Source organism: Ovis canadensis, chromosome 21 (assembly GCF_042477335.2).
Source record: "Ovis canadensis isolate MfBH-ARS-UI-01 breed Bighorn chromosome 21, ARS-UI_OviCan_v2, whole genome shotgun sequence".
NCBI classification, from domain to species: Eukaryota; Metazoa; Chordata; class Mammalia; order Artiodactyla; family Bovidae; genus Ovis; species Ovis canadensis.
This window is the reverse complement of record NC_091265.1, coordinates 45085122-45104280: the sequence shown is the minus strand read 5'-3', so window position 1 is coordinate 45104280 and position 19159 is coordinate 45085122. Positions and strand designations below refer to the sequence as shown.

At 45.0% G+C, this 19159-nt stretch overlaps 1 protein-coding gene across 2 annotated transcripts; it reads right to left on the bottom strand.

Annotated features, from left to right (window-relative positions):
* Positions 1-425: 425 nt before the first annotated feature.
* On the bottom strand, positions 426-19144 carry DDX25 (DEAD-box helicase 25). 2 transcript variants are annotated; one of them, XM_069565432.1, is made up of 12 exons: positions 18908-19144; positions 18220-18286; positions 17928-17972; positions 17311-17446; positions 15814-15906; positions 15626-15728; positions 14479-14593; positions 12902-13079; positions 5682-5919; positions 3808-3970; positions 1707-1895; positions 426-625 (listed from the first exon to the last, which is right to left on the bottom strand). In XM_069565432.1, exons 1-12 carry the CDS (start codon positions 18968-18970, stop codon positions 564-566), a joined length of 1452 nt encoding a protein of 483 aa, XP_069421533.1. In that variant the 5' UTR covers positions 18971-19144; the 3' UTR covers positions 426-563. The 2 variants fall into 2 exon arrangements, with proteins under 2 accessions (XP_069421533.1, XP_069421532.1); XM_069565431.1 differs by having other exon boundaries at positions 18791-19132.
* Between the last annotated feature and the right edge of the window lie 15 nt (positions 19145-19159).

The following is a 19159-nucleotide window of genomic DNA, read 5'->3' as shown; positions in this document are numbered from 1 at the left end:
CAGTTGAAACGTTAAAAAAGAAGCAAAATGTTCTCTCTTTCCAACTGTTTTACTTTGTAAAGATTTTACCCTGCACTCACAGGGAGAAGTGTGTGTCTGTGCGTGGGGTGTGTGCATGTAGGGGGTTGGGGGTGGGGTCGAGACGCTAGGGCGGGTCGAGACCCTGGGGTGGGAGGCACAGCGCTTGTCAACCACTCAAATTCCAAACCAGTGACGTTCTACTGCCATCTCGTGGCACCCTGAGCTGTTCACAGGCAGCAGGACCACCTCAGGTGCTTTATATGAACTAAATCCCACAACATCCCAGTAGCCCTGCAAAGGCTACCGTGTGTCTGTGAAGAGACTGGGAGTAAGAAATTATCTCACCTTTTTATTCAAAAGAATCAACTGCTTCACATCAATTTGGCTCAAAAAAAACTCAGGTCTTAAAACTAAGGCTACCATGACATTTATTTTGCCATATGTAACAGCTTCATGTTGAAAAAGGCTCAACATAAAAAATTACCTTCAAAACCTACATTCTCACATAAACCAAAATACATCTAAATGATAAAGTTATTTCTTCAATATTCAATCTTTTCAATTTCATCCATGTCTTCAGGGTCGAGTTGCTTAATACTGCTGTCTAAAAGAGCAAAAGAGAATGGAACAGTCTTATCCCGGGGCCCAAATGAAATTTCAGTCCATCCAACTACATTTCTGAAGACAATGACACCTCATATGGGAATCCTCAAGATAGGAACATTCTCTAGATTAGGTGAGGACGGGCAGGTGTCCAAATGACCAACTCACACCAACCACAACAGCATCAAATGCACCAAACAAGAGAACATACATGTCTATATTCCTTGGGACAAAAAAAGTGCAAAAGTGCAGTGAGGGGAGCCTGCGAAGGGGCCTGGCTGAGTTCATGGGGAGTGAAGTGGGTATGTACATGCATGGGGGGGACATTGCTGGCTGGCAACAGGGAGCATTGATCAGCACAGCAAAGGCAATCTTAATGGGTCTTTCTCCACACACATCCCTGCTCTGTTATCCTAATACAGGAGTGCTTAACTAACTTCCCTAAAGGGCCCACAGTTAGTAAGCAAACCTTTTAAAATTATATTTCAAATTCCACCTCTGTGCCTATGTGCACTCCCCCAGGGACAGTATACTTTATTTCCCACAGAGGATAAGTACCACTGTCCTCAAGGTGAAAGGTAACGTTTGGAGTCCTGCAAGGGTTCCTCTTCCCCTGCTCCCCAGCCATCTTCCCAGCAGGTTATCAGAGCCTGTCTTGTTTCGATGAGGGGAAGGAGGGCTGGAGGAAAGCAGCAAGACTCAGGATTTAGAACTGCCCAAGCTGGTCACTGGGACAACCGGGTAGAGGAAAACGTAGACAAAAAAAGGAAGCTGGGGACACAATATAATCTTACAGGATCTCATTAGTTACGGTGGTTCTTCATGGATGCGAAATCTGCTCCAGATCCCAGAATGAGCAATAAAGTAGAAATCTGAGCTCATATGAATTCCACTTGGTTTTTGGGTCTTTCTCTACCCCCGTCTCAGGTTAGGAGCTCTGACACTAAGAAGTGGACACCTACTACTGTCTGGTTCCTGCCCCCACCCTATTGTGTCATGAACCCCAAGCTTGAGGCCCATGACACACGGCCACTGTCAATGTGGGCAGGTCCACAGCTCTGACTGTGAAGGGTGCCACTCACTGAAGTGGTCCTGGATCTTCATCAGTAGAGGCAGCTTATCCACCTCGATCATGTTGAAGGCAAGCCCTTTTTTCCCGAAGCGGCCCGTGCGCCCGATGCGGTGGAGGTAGGTCTCGTAGTCCGGTTCCTCTGCTTGGTTCACGGGGAGGTCAAAGTTCACGACGATCGTGACCTGCTTCACATCAATCCCTGGAAGAGGAAGGACACCACAGGGCCCTGCAGCTTCCACCTCAGGACCCAGCTATCCAAGAACCACATTTGCTGAGGGAATTCTCATTTCACAGACACAGTCTACAATCAAGCTTGCCTTGACATATATTTGTTTGTAAGTATGCACGTCTACGATGCTAGGTAAGAGTGTCAGTAGAATTGAACTCTACAGAAGTCTAACTATGCACAAAGTGTGTGTGTGTGTGTGTGTGTGTGTGTGTGTGGCGGGGGGTGGGGGCTCTCACGGAGCCAAAGAGCCCCCTCTCTCTGCTCCCGCTGTGCTGAGTCTTCTCTTCCCCATCAGGGCCCCAGCTCCGCCCCATACCACAGCCACTGTTCACATCAATTTTATCCAAGGCCTCAATTGTTATGATAATTTCTGGGCTGGCTCCCCAGTCCCTCATGTCCTACCCCTCTAATCCTCACCACGGTTGCCACAGCGATGTCCAGAGCACTTGTGTTTAGCAGCCGGCTGCCCAAACCGTACAGGATAAAGTACAAACAACTCAAGACTTCCAAGGGTTCTCCCCTTCCATCCACACCTCTCACTCCTACTGTTTCCAGGAAGACTTCTGGGCTGGCCTGGGGCCTCCACGTGCAACACTAGCAGGCTGTCTGGCCCGTGACCCTTGTCCTCCCTGTGCTGCGCTTTGACTCTGGGGCTATCTCTGGGGTTCTGCAGGTGTGCTGTATAGTATGGTAACCATTAGCCTCACAAGGCCATTTAAATTAATTCACATTAAAAATCCAGTTCCTCAGCCACACTAGCCACACTCCCAGCGCTCAAAAGCCACTGTCTATGGCTTGGACAGCAGAGAATAGGAGATTTCTCTCAGTGCAAGCATTTCTATTGGACAGCGCCGGTCTAGAGGGTCAGGAGGTGGTGTGCTCCTGAGGGGAAGGCCCTTTTTCAGGCTACTCCTCCAAAATGCCAGGCTCAGCCCTCATGGCAGGTCCTCAGTTCTGTTGGGTGAACCAGTAATACACTAGGAAACAGGGTTTAAGTATGTGGTATAGGCAAGGATACAATGGCAAATTGAGGAAAGTAGGAAGACCCTTTGCTTGAAAAAAAGATTTTTTTCCCAGCAGTCAATAGTTTTAAAATTAAAAACACCTCAGAGATGACCAACATCATTAGTCATTAGGGAACACAAGTGAAAAACACAAGACACCACATACATCTACTGGAAAAGTTAAGATGAAAAAGTGTCAATACCAATTACTGACAGGGATGGAGAACACTAGAACCCGCCTGTACTGCTGGTAGAAATGCAAAATGGCACGGCTACTCTGGAAAAGAGTTCTGCAGTTGTCTCTAAAGCATACATTGACCCTATGACTGAAAAATCCTACTCCTAGGTATTTACCTAAGAGAAAAGAAAATGTATGTCTGCATGAGCCCTATACATGAATGTTTATTACAGCTTCAGTCAAAGTAGCCCTGAGCTGTAAGCAATCCAAATGTTCATCAACGGGTGAATGGATGTACTAATTGTGGTACACCCATTCAATAGACTGCCACTCAGCAATAAAAAGGGATGACCTGTTGATACATGTTACAGCACTGATGAATTCCAAAGTATGATGTCAAGAGGAATCAATCAGACACTGAGGTTACCAACTGCATGACTTAACTTACATGGCATTCTGGAAGAGACAAAAATACAGAGGCAGAGATCTGGTTCAGCAGTGGTCAGGGGCCATTAGTTTCAGAGACTGATTGCAAATGAGCACAGAGAAATTTTGAGGGGAGATGGAATTGTTCTGCATTTTGATTACTGTGATGGGTACAGGACTACATATGTTTGTCAAAACTCACTGAACCACATCCTTAAAAAGAGTGAATTTTATCACATGTAAATGATAACCTCTTTAATACACACACACACACCTCGAGCACAGACATTGGTGGTTATAAGGACTTTCTCCTTCCCATCCCGAAACCGCTGGATGATGGAAGCTCGCTGATCCACAGTCAGCTCTCCGCTCAGCAGAGACACCTGGTGGCCATCCTGCATCATCTCCACAGTCAACCATTTGGCATTTCGACGAGTCTGCAGGAAAATCACGGAGAAGGCGATGGCACCCCACTCCAGTACTCCTGCCTGGAGAATCCCATGGACGGAGGAGCCTGGTAGGCTGCAGTCCATGGGGTCGCTAGGAGTCAGACACGACTGAGCGACTTCACTTTCACTTTTCACTTTCACACACTGGAGAAGGAAATGGCAACCCACTCCAGTGTTCTTGCCTGGAAAATCCCAGGGACGGGGGTGTCTCTGGGGTCGCACAGAGTTGGACACGACTGAAGCGACTTAGCAGCAGCAGGAGCAGGAAAATCAAAGCCCAGCATCATACCCAAGTTGAAGGAGCCTCACTGTGTGTGCAGCACTCATGTCTGCAGGGCATGGGAGCTGGAGGTACGGGGGTTGCACAGGGGTTTTGCTCCCCCTTCCTTTCAGGCCTAGAGAGACCTGTGAATGTGGCAGGGAGTTCTCCCGCCCCCGGGCCTCTCAGGGGCACATCCTCTCAACCTGTCAGAGCTCTGCTTCTCAGCCCTGAAACAGAGAATAAAATGCTCCGTCCACCTCTTGCGGTGGTCGGATGACAAAATGAGGTAACCTAACGATGATGAGCTCAATGTAAAGGATCCGCCTGTCAATGCAAGACAGCAGGAGATGCGGGTTTGATCCCTTGGGCAGAAAGACGCCTGGAGAAAGAAATGGCAATCCATTCCACTATTCTTCCCTGAGAAATTTCATGGATAAAGGAGGCTGGCAGGCTACAGTCCATGAGTCTGCAAAGACTCAGATGCGACTTAGTGACTGAACAACAACGATGACGAGTAAGTTTTTGTGTGTGCCAGGCACCCTGCAAAAACCTTTACTTATATCACGCTCATCTACTCCCATAATGATCTGATGAAGTAGGTGTCTAAGCTCATTTGAAAAAACTAAAAAATTAACCTAAAGCGTAAAACCATTAAGTGATCTGCCCAGGGTTACATGGCTAGTCTGTGGCAGGGCTGCACTTTCCTCTACTCTGCAGGTGTGTTTCCAAGGCCATCCACTGCTGGGCGGGGCTCTTCCAGGATGGGAGCATGGAGGTATGTAGAACAGACTTTGCTCTCACGGAGCTGACAGTGTTCACGTGGTGGTGAAAAAATATAACTCAGAACAGGGACACGAACAATGTCAGAGAGAAACAGTAAATAAGAAAAGAAAAATAAGGGGCTACCAACAGCGAGTAACTGAGCGGCTGCCTTGCTCATAGTAAGTTTGGAAACGAAGAGAACATTCTTAACCTGATAAAGGGTATCTGTGAAAACAGCCACAGTAACATCAACTTGAATGGGGACATGTTAGAAGCAGTCCCTCTAAACGAAGGATGCCTGGGGAGTTCCCTGGAGGCCCTAATCCTAATTCCAGTGGGTAGGATTCTGGGCTTTCACTGCCATGGCCCAGGTTCAATCCCTGGTCAGGGAACTAACCAAGTTGCATGGCATAGCCAAAAAAGAAAAAAGTTTAAATTGACATAAAAGGAGGATGCCCTGTTTCATGTCATATTGAAGTCCTATTTCATCACTTCAGTGTCAACCATAAAATGCAAGTAATCTCTATTCAAAGTTGCTCTGAAAATTGACCGACATCACGAATAAACAGTGTGGGACACAGGGCCCGGCTCCCTGGCTCTCACTCATCTGACTGTCCCCTGTCCCTATCTGCACGGAAGTCTGGGCACGAGGAAGGCGAGTCCCAGTGGAGTTACCTGGCAGAAGATGATGGCCTGGCCTATGGTGATGCCGCCGTAAATGTTGCAGAGAGCCTGGTACTTGTCTTTCCTGTTTCCGCACAACACGTAGTACTGTCGGATGTTGTTCAGGGTCAGCTCCTCTTTTCGTAACTTGATAACATTGGGGTCAGGAATAATTCGCTCGGCAAACTGCCACACAGAGTCTTCAAAGGTCGCTGAAAACAAGAGCATCTGGCACTCGGAGGGTAAAGCTCTGGGAGAGAGAAGGGAAAAGGGCATCACCCAACTGCCAGGCCTGTCCCACTCCAGGGGGCAGCTTCCAGCACTGGATGCCCATAGCCATCAGCTGCCCCTACGCCCCTGCTCCCACTCCAGGGTCACCGTGAAAGGCACTGTGGACACAAAAACTACACCTGCTGCAGAGTGCCACGTGTCAGCCCCTCCTTCCCACCCAGGGTTTGGAGAAACGCATAAACTGAACATAGGGCTCCAGAGTGAAGGTCAGCTGAGAGATCTGGAGGGCTTGCGGGTTTTCAAGCCAGTCTTCTCCTTAGGAGAGACGGCTTATGGAGGCTAGGGTGTCAGTCCAGGAGCCGTTTATGGCAATCATCTCACAAGAGCTCCATGCAGATGAAGGGCACAGAGGCTCATCACTCAGCGGCAGGTGTTCTATCTACTGAGTGGGAAAGAACAGTCATGAGAAGTCTATGTGGAATGGGAAGACCCGGATATAAATAAAAGGGTACAGAAGGGGAAGATGCTGCTGCATGGAAAATGCAAACTAAACCCACACTGAACACAGGACAATTGATACCCCAGTTCAGAGATAGGTGAGATGAACCCACAGAGTCAGCAGTTAGGACAGAGCTAAGTCTGAGGAGGAGAGAGGGCTGCAGGGCACTTTCTGGAGCACAGCTGAGAAAGATCTCAGTCGCGATCAGATCCACTGTCCCATAAGCACAGCCTCTCTGTGGTAATTCATCCAGTGTACACTTAGGATTTGGATATTTCTCTGTACATACGTTAAACGTCAATTAAAAAGTTAGTTTTCAAAAAAACAGAAGAGACCAGAGAGAAATCACTGCCTTTGAGAAGACAACAGAGGTCTTAAGAGGAAAAGTCCGTAGTGCTAAAAGGGAACAGGAGAGTTCATACAGCTCAGTGATTCCCAAACATTATATCAAGCCTGGGACCTGAATCCCCAGGAGCTTTTCACACAACTGGACCGATTTCGGGTTGACTGTGGGAAACTGACTACATGTTACCTTCTCAGTGTCCCACCTCGCACTTATGTGATTATAAAGGGATGAAGATATGAACTCACAAAACTTAAGGAATCCAAGAAGAGAAACGGGTGGAAGAGACATTTCCATGTAGTTTTGCAAGATGGAAAAGCATGATAGCGGAGAAGGTGCGTGAAGGAAGCTAAGATACGTGTGCTACAGAGGGAACGCTGATGCAAAGGCAGTGGGTGTCAGAACCCTGGGAGGCCTAAGACCTGTGAGACCAGAGAGTTCAGAGGAGGGACTGGCAGCGGGTCGGGGCTGTGAAGAGACTGGAGGAGAATCTGCACTGGCCATCTGTTCTACTACAATCTTTCATCTGAAAAAGACGGCCCCAGGACTGGTACCCCAAGGCTGGGGCCATTTCCTTCCAAAAAGTAAACTTATACAAATTATCCAAGGGAAAGAAACATGGGTCGTTCTGTAGAACACTGGATTTTAAAGACTTAGTATGCAAAAAAATGCAGACTATTGTATTAATAATTTTTATACTGATAAAATATTGGTTACTTGTTAAGACATTCATTTTGATATCAAATGAAATAAAATGATTTTTTTCATAGCATGAATTTCACCTGTTTCTTTTTTTAATGTGGCTACTAGAAAATTTTAAATTACACATGTGGCTTGCATTGTATTTCTATTAGACAGTGCTGTGGCTTAATGCATTTTAAACGAAAGGAAGGAAAAACTAAAAACTGGAGTCTTAAAAACATCTTGACTTCTATAAAGTTTTTATACAACACAGAAAATATAAAACAAAAGGCTGCTAGACGTTGTTTCCAAACACAAACCAGCCTCTGTTCAACCCCAGCAGGAGCAGCAGACAGAGCAAATATAAATTCTGGCAGATTGCATTCAACCTATGAACTCCTTACCAAAGAGCACGAGCAGCTCTTACCAGCTAAATGTCTGCATCTTTGTACACAACACTACTAAAAAGGCATACGATTTGCTTCCCTGTGATACTGAGCTGTTTACTACCAAAGTTTTGGGGCCCTTTGTTAGGTCAAACTTGCAGAAGCCTTGTAAGATTTCTTTCTGTGAAGAGATGGAAGCAGAGTGTTCCCTTGGACATGTGTCTACAGGATGCCAGGCATTGTAGCTGGCCAGTGAAAGGACTGAAAATGTTAGTCTATTTTCAAAGCTTGAGACAAAAACAATGTCCATCTCTAATTTAGAAATAAATTAAGGATGAGAGAGAGATGATAGTAAAACAGAATTAACACACGCTATCTCCAAAACGGTCTGAGGACCAATGAAGATGCTGCATACTGACTGTGCCCCAGTTGTCTGGTACTCTGTAAAGGCTGCAACAAAAACTCACAGCAGATATTTAAAATGGGGAACTAACAAGGACCTACTGCACAGCACGTGGAACTCTGCTCAATGCTATGCTGCAGCCTGGATGGGAGGGAGGTTTGAAGAAGAATGAATACATCTATATTAAAAAGCAGAAACATTACTTTGCCAACAAAGGTCTGTCTAGTCAAAGCTATCTTTTTTCCAGGAGTTATGTATGGATGTGAGAGTTGGACCATAAAAAAAGCTGAGCACTGAAGAATTGATGTTTTTGAACTGTGGTACTGGAGAAGACTTTTGAGAGTCCGCTGGACTGCAAGAAGATCCAACCAGTTCATACTGTGGCCACCCGATGCGAAGAACTGACTCACTGGAAAAGACTCTGATGCTGGGAAAGACTGAACGCAGAAGGGGATGACAGAGGATGAGATGGTTGGATGGCATCACCGACTCTATGGACATGAGTCTGAGTAAGCTCTGGGAGTTGGTGATAGACACGAAGCCTGGCATGTGCAGTCCGTTGGGGTCACAAAGAGTTGGACACAACTGAGCAACTGAACTGAACTGAGTCCCTTGGCTGTTCACCTTAAACTATCACAATATTGTTCACTGGCTATATTGCAAAACAAAATAAATAGTTCAAAAGGAAAAAAAAAAAACTCGCAGCAAAAAAATGACTTATTTTTCCTTTTTTAGAAATAAAACTGCTTCCAAAGTCCAGCCAAGTTGAGGACTTTCTCATTTCTTTACCAAATTTGTAAGGGATCCATCTTTTAATTTCACAAGTTTAAGTCACCTCTGTGGTTTATAATCTTTTTCCCTGAGGAGGAGAGGTTTCACTTATGATGAGATCTAATAGACTTTGGGGTGTTCAAAAATGACGGATATTTTAGGTACAGATAACCCAGACGATGGATTTATGGATGCAAAGGATCTGAATGACAAACACTTGGTCTACTAAAACAAGTGTGTGGATGCAGGGGAAGGACATCCCGAGGGAGCTGGAAATTCTTACAGGTCTCAAAACCACTGTTGCTAGCTCCAAGTATTCTACGCTTGGACACTTTTGTTCAGAGGATATCTCACTGGACTGTGGGCTTCTCATATACATACACACATACACACACACACACACACGTGATAACTACAACAGATAACTAATAAGGACCTACTGTATAGCACAGGGAACCCTACTCAAAACTCTGTAATGACATATACTGAAAAACAATCTAAAAGAGAGTGGCCATATGTATACCCGATTCACTATCTCACTGGACTGTGGGCTTCTCATATACATACACACACACACACACACACACACACACGTGATAACTAGAACAGATAACTAATAAGGACCCACTGTATAGCACAGGGAACCCTACTCAAAACTCTGTAATGACATATACTGAAAACAACCTAAAAGAGAGTGGCCATATGCCTGCCCAATTCACTATCTCACTGGACTGTGGGCTTCTCATATACATACACACACACACACACATATTATAACTAGAACAGATAACTACTAAGTGGCCATATGCCTGCCCGATTCACTGTGCTGTTCAGCAGGAAGTAACACAGCGTCGTAAATTAACTGTGCGTGTGTACTGCACTCCAAAACATTTTTTTAAAAAAGAATCAGTGTGGGCTTACTGATGGCAGAGCTACAAGTCAAAATGAATTTTACATTTGATTATATTCTGTTTTACTGCCACATACGAGGAGAGAAGGCTGCAAGGAGTCTCAAGGACACTGGAGAAGAGAAACATCCTGTAGCACTGTGAGACACAAAGCAAAGCGTCATGACTGTCTTTGTCATGAGATACAGGTAGTATGTATAACTAGCTCTAATGGACTTACAGTCTCTTCATAAAAAGCTCTGTAATTCTGTACTGTAAGAATACACAGTAGGGACTCCCCTGGCGGTCCAGGGGGTAGGACTCTGTGCTCTCACCACCAAGGGCCAGGATCGATTCTCGGTCAGGGAACTAAGCTCCCACAAGCTGTGTGGTGCGGTCAAAAAATATATATACAAACAGCAGAGCCTCCAAAATTTAACATCCAATCATGTTTTAAAAGATTAAATTGCTGTATCAGAGATCAAACATTATTGTATTTTTCTCATGCATATTTAACTACTTCTCCTAAGAATTACTACCTATTGCCACAGTTCGACGGTTTTGTTTAAACAGAAAAGTACATAATAATATATAATTTCAAATAAACACATATTTTACATATTTTTATGTTAAAGTAATAACACATGTGTATGATTAATTCTTCTGTATTATATTATTATATATACATGATATATATATGTGTGTGTGCGTGTGTATTTCCCTGCTGTGAATTTCCCTGTGTGTATATTTCCCTGCTGTTGGCTTCCTAAAAAGTTGGTCACTGGAGGGAAAGTAACGTAAGAAATTTCCCCAGATCTGGTCAACACAAATTCTGGAAATGAAAAGCATGTGCCATGTGTGTAGTACAATGAAGAAAAAAAAACTGAACCAAGCTGAGAAGTCTCATTATACTGTGGATAAAAAGATTCCAAAACCTTCTAGAGAAGAAAGAATGTCACAGACAAAAGTCTGGGGATAAGGATGACATTAAACTTTCCAGTTGCAACACCAGAAACAGAGTATTAACTACAGCAGAAAAACCAACCAACCAAACAAAAAAACCACCACCATTTTTCTGTTTTCAACACTGGTTCTGAATTTATAGGGAGAAAGCTTTCTAGGACAAGATTCCACATCCAGGCAAAATCAACTCAGAGATCAAATTTACAGGCACGATAAAAACATTTTCAGACAGGCAGGGGCTAGAAAATGGACTTCCTACACTTCCTTTTGCAGGAAGTCACTGGACTGCACGTTCCAGCACATTCAGTAAGCCAAGCAAAAGAAAGCACAGGACAGGAGGTTCAGAGCTGGGAACGAGGACAGGGGAAGCTGGCACGACCATGGCTGCAGGAGCGCGGCCAGCCCAGCTGAAGCCAGAGGCGGCGTGTGCGGGCGGCCTCCTCAACAGAGAGACCACCGGCACCTTAAGATGCACTGGACTGTCTAGAGATGTCACTGACATACGACACCTCTGATAAAACAGGCAGGGGAAAAACGGAAGGCTCCTGCATAACGACAGTGCCAAAAAAGGAAAACAGGCGACTTTAGGGGGAAAAGTTACACACAAAAAAACATAATTAGAGACTCCCTTGTGGTCCACTGGTTAAGAATCTGCCTTGCAATGTGAGGGACAAGGGATCGATCCCTGGCCAGGGAACTAAGATCCCACAAACCCACAAGCCACAACTACTGAGCCTGCAAGCTCTGGGGCTGAGGTAGTGCAACTAGAGAAAGTCCATGAAATTCAACAAAGACCCAGTGCAGCCAAAATAAACAACAATAACCCACATAATAACTGAAGGTTCCACAGGGAACAATACTTGTGTTGTGATAATAATATTAATACTGACCATTAATGTAACCAAACTCTTATGATACAACCACCGAGGCCATGGAGGGGACAGGACAGTGAGAGTGGGGGTGGGAGAGGACTAAATTCCCACTTTCTCTAACAGGAAGCCAGCTGTTGTTTAGTTGCTCAGTCATGTCCAACTCTTTGCAACTCCATGGACTGTAGCCCGCCAGGCTGCTCTGTCCAAAGCATTTCCCAGGCAAGAATACTGGAGTGGGTTGCCATTTCCTTCTCCAGGGGATCTCCCCAACCCAGGGTTCGACCTGCGTCTCTTATACTAGCAGATTCTTACTACTGAGCCACCTCGGAAGAGACAATATACAATGAGAAGCAGCAATGCGAGCTTGTTATTTAAAGATATGACAGTTGATGCCAAAACGGACAGTGTTCTCTAGGGTTTGGGGGCAGGTTTTCATTATAAGTCTTTCAATATCCTATTTGAATTTAACACAGTCCCTTGTAGCTCAGCTGGGAAAGAATCTGCCTGCAATGCAGGAGACCCAGGTTCAATTCCTGGGTTGGGAAGATCCCCTGGAGAAGGAAATGGCAACCCATTCCAGTATTCTTGCCTGGAAAATCTCATGGACAGAGGAGCCTGGCGGACTACAGTCCACGGGGTTGCAAGAGTTGGACACGACTCAGCGACTAAACCACCACCACCACAAATACTTTAAAAATAAGTGATACAGAGAGGCCCACTCCCAGAAATTATGATTCCATAAGGTTCAGGTTAGGCCTGATAATCTGAAATTTTATGCCCCATGGTGATCCTGGGAGAGAGGCCTAGCAAAATGACAAGATTTACTTAACAACTTACAGGCAAGGTCAGGACTAGACCACTAGGTTGCTGACCCCAGGTTACTGCGTCTTTACAATAGCGCTATGGGGTTTTAATAAATTCTCTTTAGAATTTTGCTCAAATATAAGATTACTGGCAAAATTTGGTGCAGACCCACTATGAGCCTGCAACACAAGAGTAAAGCAAAGTTACAGATGAAGTGGGAAACTACAGGAGGTCGAAGGCTCACTGAGCTGCTAAAAATGATGAAAACCCAATCTGCTTTAAAGGAGAAGGAAGCGAGGAATAAGCAGTAAAGACAATGAAGAGCACTGGACACATGAAATCCCTTATCTGGACAGAAGATCCAGGAAGAAAAGCATGGACGTGAAGGTTACCTTTGAATACGAATGCTTTGGTCTGCAAATCCCTGCGTGTCGATCATCACATCAGCTTCATCCAGGACAAACACACGAATCTTAGTCAAATCAATTAATTTTCGCTTGAAACACCAATCCAGGACAGTCCCAGGAGTGCCAATTACAATCTGTTTGGTGACATCCGTGCCTCTGGGAACTATGGAGAAAAGCGTTGGAAGGTCTTCTTTAGCTGGAAACCACTCTAACCGTCTGGAATTCTGAGTCACGCAACACATTTCCTATTGGTTTCCCAAGGGCAAACCCTAAGGGTCATTGTGGTTTTTGATTTTACAGAGTTTTAGGAGAAGTCCCCGAGTTTCTTGGTTTACAGTAATGGTTAAGAGTCCTGAGTAACTGATTCTGCCTCACAGTCATTTAAGAAGCCGGCCTGCAACATCTCCACCATCCTACAGGAAAGTGCCACAGGGGTAAAAGGCCTTCAGACCTTCCTCAAACGGAAAACCACCACAATGTCCATCAAGAGGTCCCATGAAAAAAATGATGGAATATTATACAGCTGATCAAAAGGAGGACGTGGGGCTATACACAGTGACATGAAAAGATGTTTAAGATGCCTAAGTTTTTGAACAGTACAAAAAAAATGCTCCCATTTTTTGTCAACACTCAAAAACAAAAACCCCCACAGATTTGATAACAAAACCATAGTCGTCTTTGGAAATAGGTTTTTGAAAGATGAGAAAGAACAACTTATACTTTTACCTTTAAATTTTCTGGGTTTTAAAGACTTTTTTTTTAAGCTATATGCATGTATCACTTTCATGAAGTGAAACAATAAAACCTGTTCTGTACAAAACAACTGAGCCTCACAGAAGAGAACAGGCAAAAGCAGAGCTGTTGTTCCAGCTGTGGGAGTGATAAGCTAACATGCACTGAATCTTTATTACACGCTGGAGGTGTACACAGTGCTTCATCTCTATCATTTCATTAAATTCCAGTTAACAACTCTATGATACAGGTGCCATTATGTCCTCATTTTAGAGGCGAGAAAGCAGAGAAGGTATTAATATACCATGATTGTTGGTGGAGTCAGGATCTAAAATATGAGCCAGGGAAACTTCCCTGGCAGTCCAGTCATTAAGACTTCAACGCAGGCAGCGCAGGTGTGATCCCTTGTCAGAGAACTAAGATCCCACATGCCACGGGGCTCAGCCAAAAGAAAAGATGAAATTTAAAAGTTGGCTGCTGCTGCTGCTAAGTCGCTTCAGTCATGTCCGACTCTGTGCGACCCCATAGACGGCAGCCCACCAGGCTCCCCTGTCCCTGGGACTCTCCAGGCAAGAACACTGGAGTGGGTTGCCATTTCCTTCTCCAATGTATGAAAGTGAAAAGTGAAAGTCAAGTCGCTCAGTCGTATCTGACTCTTAGCAACCCCACGGACTACAGTCTACCAGGCTCCTCCGCCCATGGGATTTTCCAGGCAAGAGTACTGGAGTGGGGTGCCATTGCCTTCTCCTAAAAGTTGGCTAAAAATAAGTAAATAAAATAGTTGGTTTAAATATACATATATCAGCCAGGACTGGCTCGCTGGTACATACTTTGATTTCCTCGAATGGCATACATCACTTGAACATCCACACAGAATTTCCCCATCCGTTCGACCACACGGCCAGTTTGCAGAGCCAGTTCATAAGTAGGAGCCAAGCAGAGGCACTGACAGAGAGATAGGGGGGAAGGAAAAAGCTTCATAAGAGCCATTATGCAATTCTGAAATACAATTAAAATTTGTGGAGGTATAGTGATATTATGTATAAAACAGATAACTAATGAGAAGCCACTATATAGCTCAGGGAACTCAGTGCTCTGTGGTGACCTAAATGGGAAGGAATCCAAAAGAGAGGGGATATATGTATCTGTGTGGCTGATTCACTTTGCTGCACAGCAGAAACGAACACAACATTGTCAAGCAACCACACTCGTGTCTGCTCAGCCATGCTGGGCGTGCTCAGTCAGGTAATGATTCTTTTTGGCCTCATGGACTGGAGCCCACCAGGCTCCTCTGTCCATGGGACTTCCCAGGCAAAAATCCTGGCGTGGACTGCCATTTCTTTCTCCAGGGGATCTTCTCGACCCAGGGATTGAACCTGCGTCTCCTGTGCTCCAGTTCCAGCCCCTGCTCAGCTACTCTGTGACAACTGTCACCTCACAGGCAACCTCTCCCTCTCCAAGGCTGTTTCCTTCTGCGTTAAGTAAAAGGGACTGGGTGAGCTACAGCCTTATAGCCATCACTCCTGAATGCTCACTTTATGTTGAGCATAGTGCTAAAAATGTGTATTATTTCACTCAATCTGCATGACATTCCTATGAGGCAGATACCCATTCATTCAATGTTTAAGGAGCGGTTTCTACAGGGCAAGCACCGTGCTTGGCGTCAGGGTTCAAGGGCAAACTGGACAACTGTGATCCACACCTTTATAGATGTTATTTTTATTAACAACAAAATGTACCAAAAGATTTACTAACTCTCCTAAGGTTTTCCGCTGGTAAGTAGAGAGGCTGGTATTGGAACCAGTCGAACTATGAAGACTGTGCTCTCAGTCACTACCCTATACTGCTGCCTATAACCCTCTGATTTTAAGAAAGAACGTCTATTCTAAATGTCACCACATCATGGCAGCACTACTGCCCATTACTAAAATACCACTGGCGCTGCAAGCATTCCTATCTCTCTCAGCCTTTCCTTACCTGTGGAAACAATTTCAAGGCATTAACTCTGCTGAGCATTGCCAAGACAAAAGCAGCTGTCTTTCCTGTTCCAGACTGGCTCTGGGCTATGAGGTTCTGGGGTCTGTAGGAAAGAGGAGACGCTGGCCATCAACTGAATTTGAGACCAAAAATAACCAAGTTGCAACACTATTTCCCTGGAAACTCACGGATGTGCCAGCATCATTGGAAGAGCCATCTCTTGAATTTTGGATGGTCTATTAAATCCCATTGCATAGATCCCTTTTAGTAACTCTTCCTTGCTGCCAAAAAAAGAAATCAAATACTTGAAGGCTATGATGCATCAGTAGCCTCAGAAATACAAACATGAAAAGTGCATTTCTATATTAGGCCACTTTGCAACAGAGTATGAAAAGTATTAATGACATATCTAAATCTCAACTCTCAAACATATACAATCATGCCTGTACATTTGGAGCACTAAAGCAATAAGTTATTAGCTTAGACCAAGCATAGTAGTAAGGGCCTAAAGGTGAACTCTCTCTTGAACCAAGAGAAAAAAAAAAAAAGGGAAAACTCATCTGAGAGAAGTACAATTTTCCAGGAGAGTTTTGTTTTCCACACAAGCAGAAAACTAAATATTTATCATTTATTTCTTTTTAATCAATGACAAACTTCTATGTTTTAATTGCAATTTTCAGAGAAGACAAAATTTCATTTAGGTGATTCTTATATCAGTTCTGTCTATAAGAAGATGCAACAATAGCTCATTCTTCTAAGCTGGTATTTTAAATGCCTTTTTCCTGGGCAGGGGGCGGGAGGGGGAGTCTCAAGACAGGTGTTCAGAAGAGAATCAAGTGAAGTAGGCTGGAATACTTCCACTACAGCGACATGCACAGTCTGGATGTGTTTAATTGGTAGATGAACTGCTAGATTACTGGCAGCCAACTTTTCATCATAGGTAAGCATCTCCCCATTTAGAAAGAGGGCATCAGGATTTTGGGTTTCTCCACATCAGTAACTCTCCCTGTTAAAATACATTTCCTTAATGCCAACTGATAAATCCCTAGGATATACAAACCAATTTAAGAAAGTTATTTACATACCTTTTGAGACAAAAGTAAAGAGGTAAAAGTTTGTAACTTATCTCAAGGGATATTTGGGCCACCAAATTTCCTGTTATCTGTATTCTGGTATTGTTACTGCTGTTTAGTCGCTAAGCCATGTTCAACTCTTTTGTGGCCCCATGAACTGGACTGCAGCCCTCCTCTGTCCATGGGATTTCCCACGCAAGAAAACTGGAGTGGGTTGCAACTTTCTTCTCCAGGGGATCTTCCCAGCCCAGGGATTAAACCTGTGTCTCCTGCATTGACAGGGAGATTCTTTACCACTGAGCCACCAGGGAAGCCCTGTATTCTGGTATGGAGAGTAGCAATGTGGCTGTGTCTGGCTTAGCTATCCCCCATAGCCCAGCAAGGTTAAAAATTTCACTTTCAGAAAGGTTCTCAAGTCATTGTACAACTCAAGATAGCCTGGTGTTCCTCTTTAAGCTGTATTTTATTTCCAGGCAAAACGTCTACATCTCAGTTGAATGCTGATTATTATTAGAACATGAAGGAGAATCTGATGGATTTATTATCAGCAGATTAGTTTGTTCTGTGCTACACTTTCTGGCATTTTCCCACACTTAAGGCACAAATACTCACAGCCGCAGCTCTTCAAATGTTTTCACTGAGTAGAGTGGAGAGCTGGGATCCTTTTGTAAGACTTCAACCCGGTGACTGGATTCTACTAAGGACTGCCGGATTAACTTGTTTAAGAGTGAATTAGCTGCCAAATCCACTAGGAAAGCAAGGATAGAAAAGGGGATGTTGCAGGGGAAAAGTCAAGCCTCCCGCATGACATCTAACAAGTTGCTTCCTTCCATTCAGTGACTGTATATCAAGCAACTGCTCTTGCTGCCATTTTTCTTCTAAAAGAAGGTTCTAGAAAGGATGACACAGCACTGAGAACTCTTGTTTCTTAGACTCTGCCCTACACCAGACTCTATCCTCAACCAAGCCTACATCCATTGCCACCAGACCTCCTTTGTCCTTGCCAGCTGAAAATTCTTAACCCACTCCTACATATTCTATTTCAATTTTCCTCTGAAGAGGTAATCCCCACTCCCAAGTTAGTGTTTTTCCTGACATTCACTATTCATAAAGAAAACAGAAGCAAAGATGGTTCTTTTCCACTTAAGATATTATTCATTCACATTGTGAAGTCATGATTACATGAAACAGACTGTGAGTAAATACCCACAAATGGATTTATTTCCTACCTACATCATCTTCATCATCGTCTTCAATCCTATTAACAGAACCATCTAAAAGGATGTGAGGAAAAAAAAAAAAAAACTGTAAAGATAAAATGCCAAGCAGAAACATCTAGCGTATGATCCCAGTTTCTCTTGCTGACTCTACAGTGTGCACAAGAGTCAAGCAGTAGAGAAGAGGGTAAAAAGACTGGGAAGGTGGTGGAGGGCCCTGAGTGTTAAGGGAGCTAAAGTTGGGATATGAGGAAAACAACACTTTTTCAAGGAACTGAGCCCAGTCTCCTTGAACAGCACTCACCTACGTTTGGGATGGTAGCACTCTTGATACCCAGAAGGTTCTTCTGGGAGTGGATGAGGTTTGAAAACTATTGAAAGATAACAAAATTCAATCAGTATTAGGAAGCAAATCATCAAGCAGCTCAGTGCTGCCCCCTAACAGACTGGAAGGAAGAAAGGGAAGATTCCCCCTCCCAATACTGTTTCTTTTGCAACGTTATGTATAAATGGATTCCTTTGAGGAACTGGTCTCCTGTATGAATTACCCTAAAATTGGAAGGAGACTTTCCGCTGCTCCTGCATATGAAATTCCTCTTTTAAGCCTCTGGTCTAAATGGGACGGTTCTTGGGGGTCACAGGACAAGCAAAGGAAAGTGGACAGGAAAGCGTGTTGGTAGTTAAGACGAAGATGAAGGCTAGCCGAGGCCTAGTGGTCAAATTGGGAGAATAGAAATGTCGGGGTCTACTTGGGGCCACCAGCTGCGTTCCCTCCCGGCGCAAGTGTCTTCATTTTGCCCTTTCCAACCCAAGGTCTTGTTTCTCTCGGAGTCTCCCTTCCGATGGCCCGCTTCCAAATCCTTGCCACATCTCACCTGACACCCCACTCCAAACGCTACCGGGGCTCCCCCTTCCCCTCCCCAGCACATCTCCCTCAGGGAGTGCTGTTCTAGCTCCCACCCGCTGGCCCTCCCCGGCTCGGTGGCGGTTACGTGGCCGTTCAGCCGCTCGCTCTCCGCGGCCCCCGCGTCGCCTCCCCAAAGTAACGACGCCATCGCTGCGACGGCTGCTTCCGGCCCCAGCACGTGCGACAGTCACAGGCGCGAGGCAGCACGCGGCCCCACACGGCGGCCAATGGGCTTTCCTCCGGCCGGGCGGGGGGTGGGGGTGGGGGTTGGGGAGAAACACCACCCGCCGCGCGCAGGCGCCCTAGCTCCGGGGAGGTGGGCGGAGTCAGGGGCGGA

What these genes read in the sequence shown, in the direction of transcription:
- DDX25 (XM_069565431.1), bottom strand. Translation starts at nt 18,970, where the DNA reads ATGGCGTCGTTACTTTGGGGAGGCGACGCGGGGGCCGCGGAGAGCGAG. An exon ending in CAAAGCATTCGTATTCAAAG is followed by an intron (nt 5,920 to 12,901) that starts GTAACCTTCACG and finishes TCTCTCTCCCAG; the next exon opens with AGCTTTACCCTCCGAGTGCC. An exon ending in CACCAATGTCTGTGCTCGAG is followed by an intron (nt 1,896 to 3,807) that starts GTGTGTGTGTGT and finishes TTCCTCTTCCAG; the next exon opens with GGATTGATGTGAAGCAGGTC.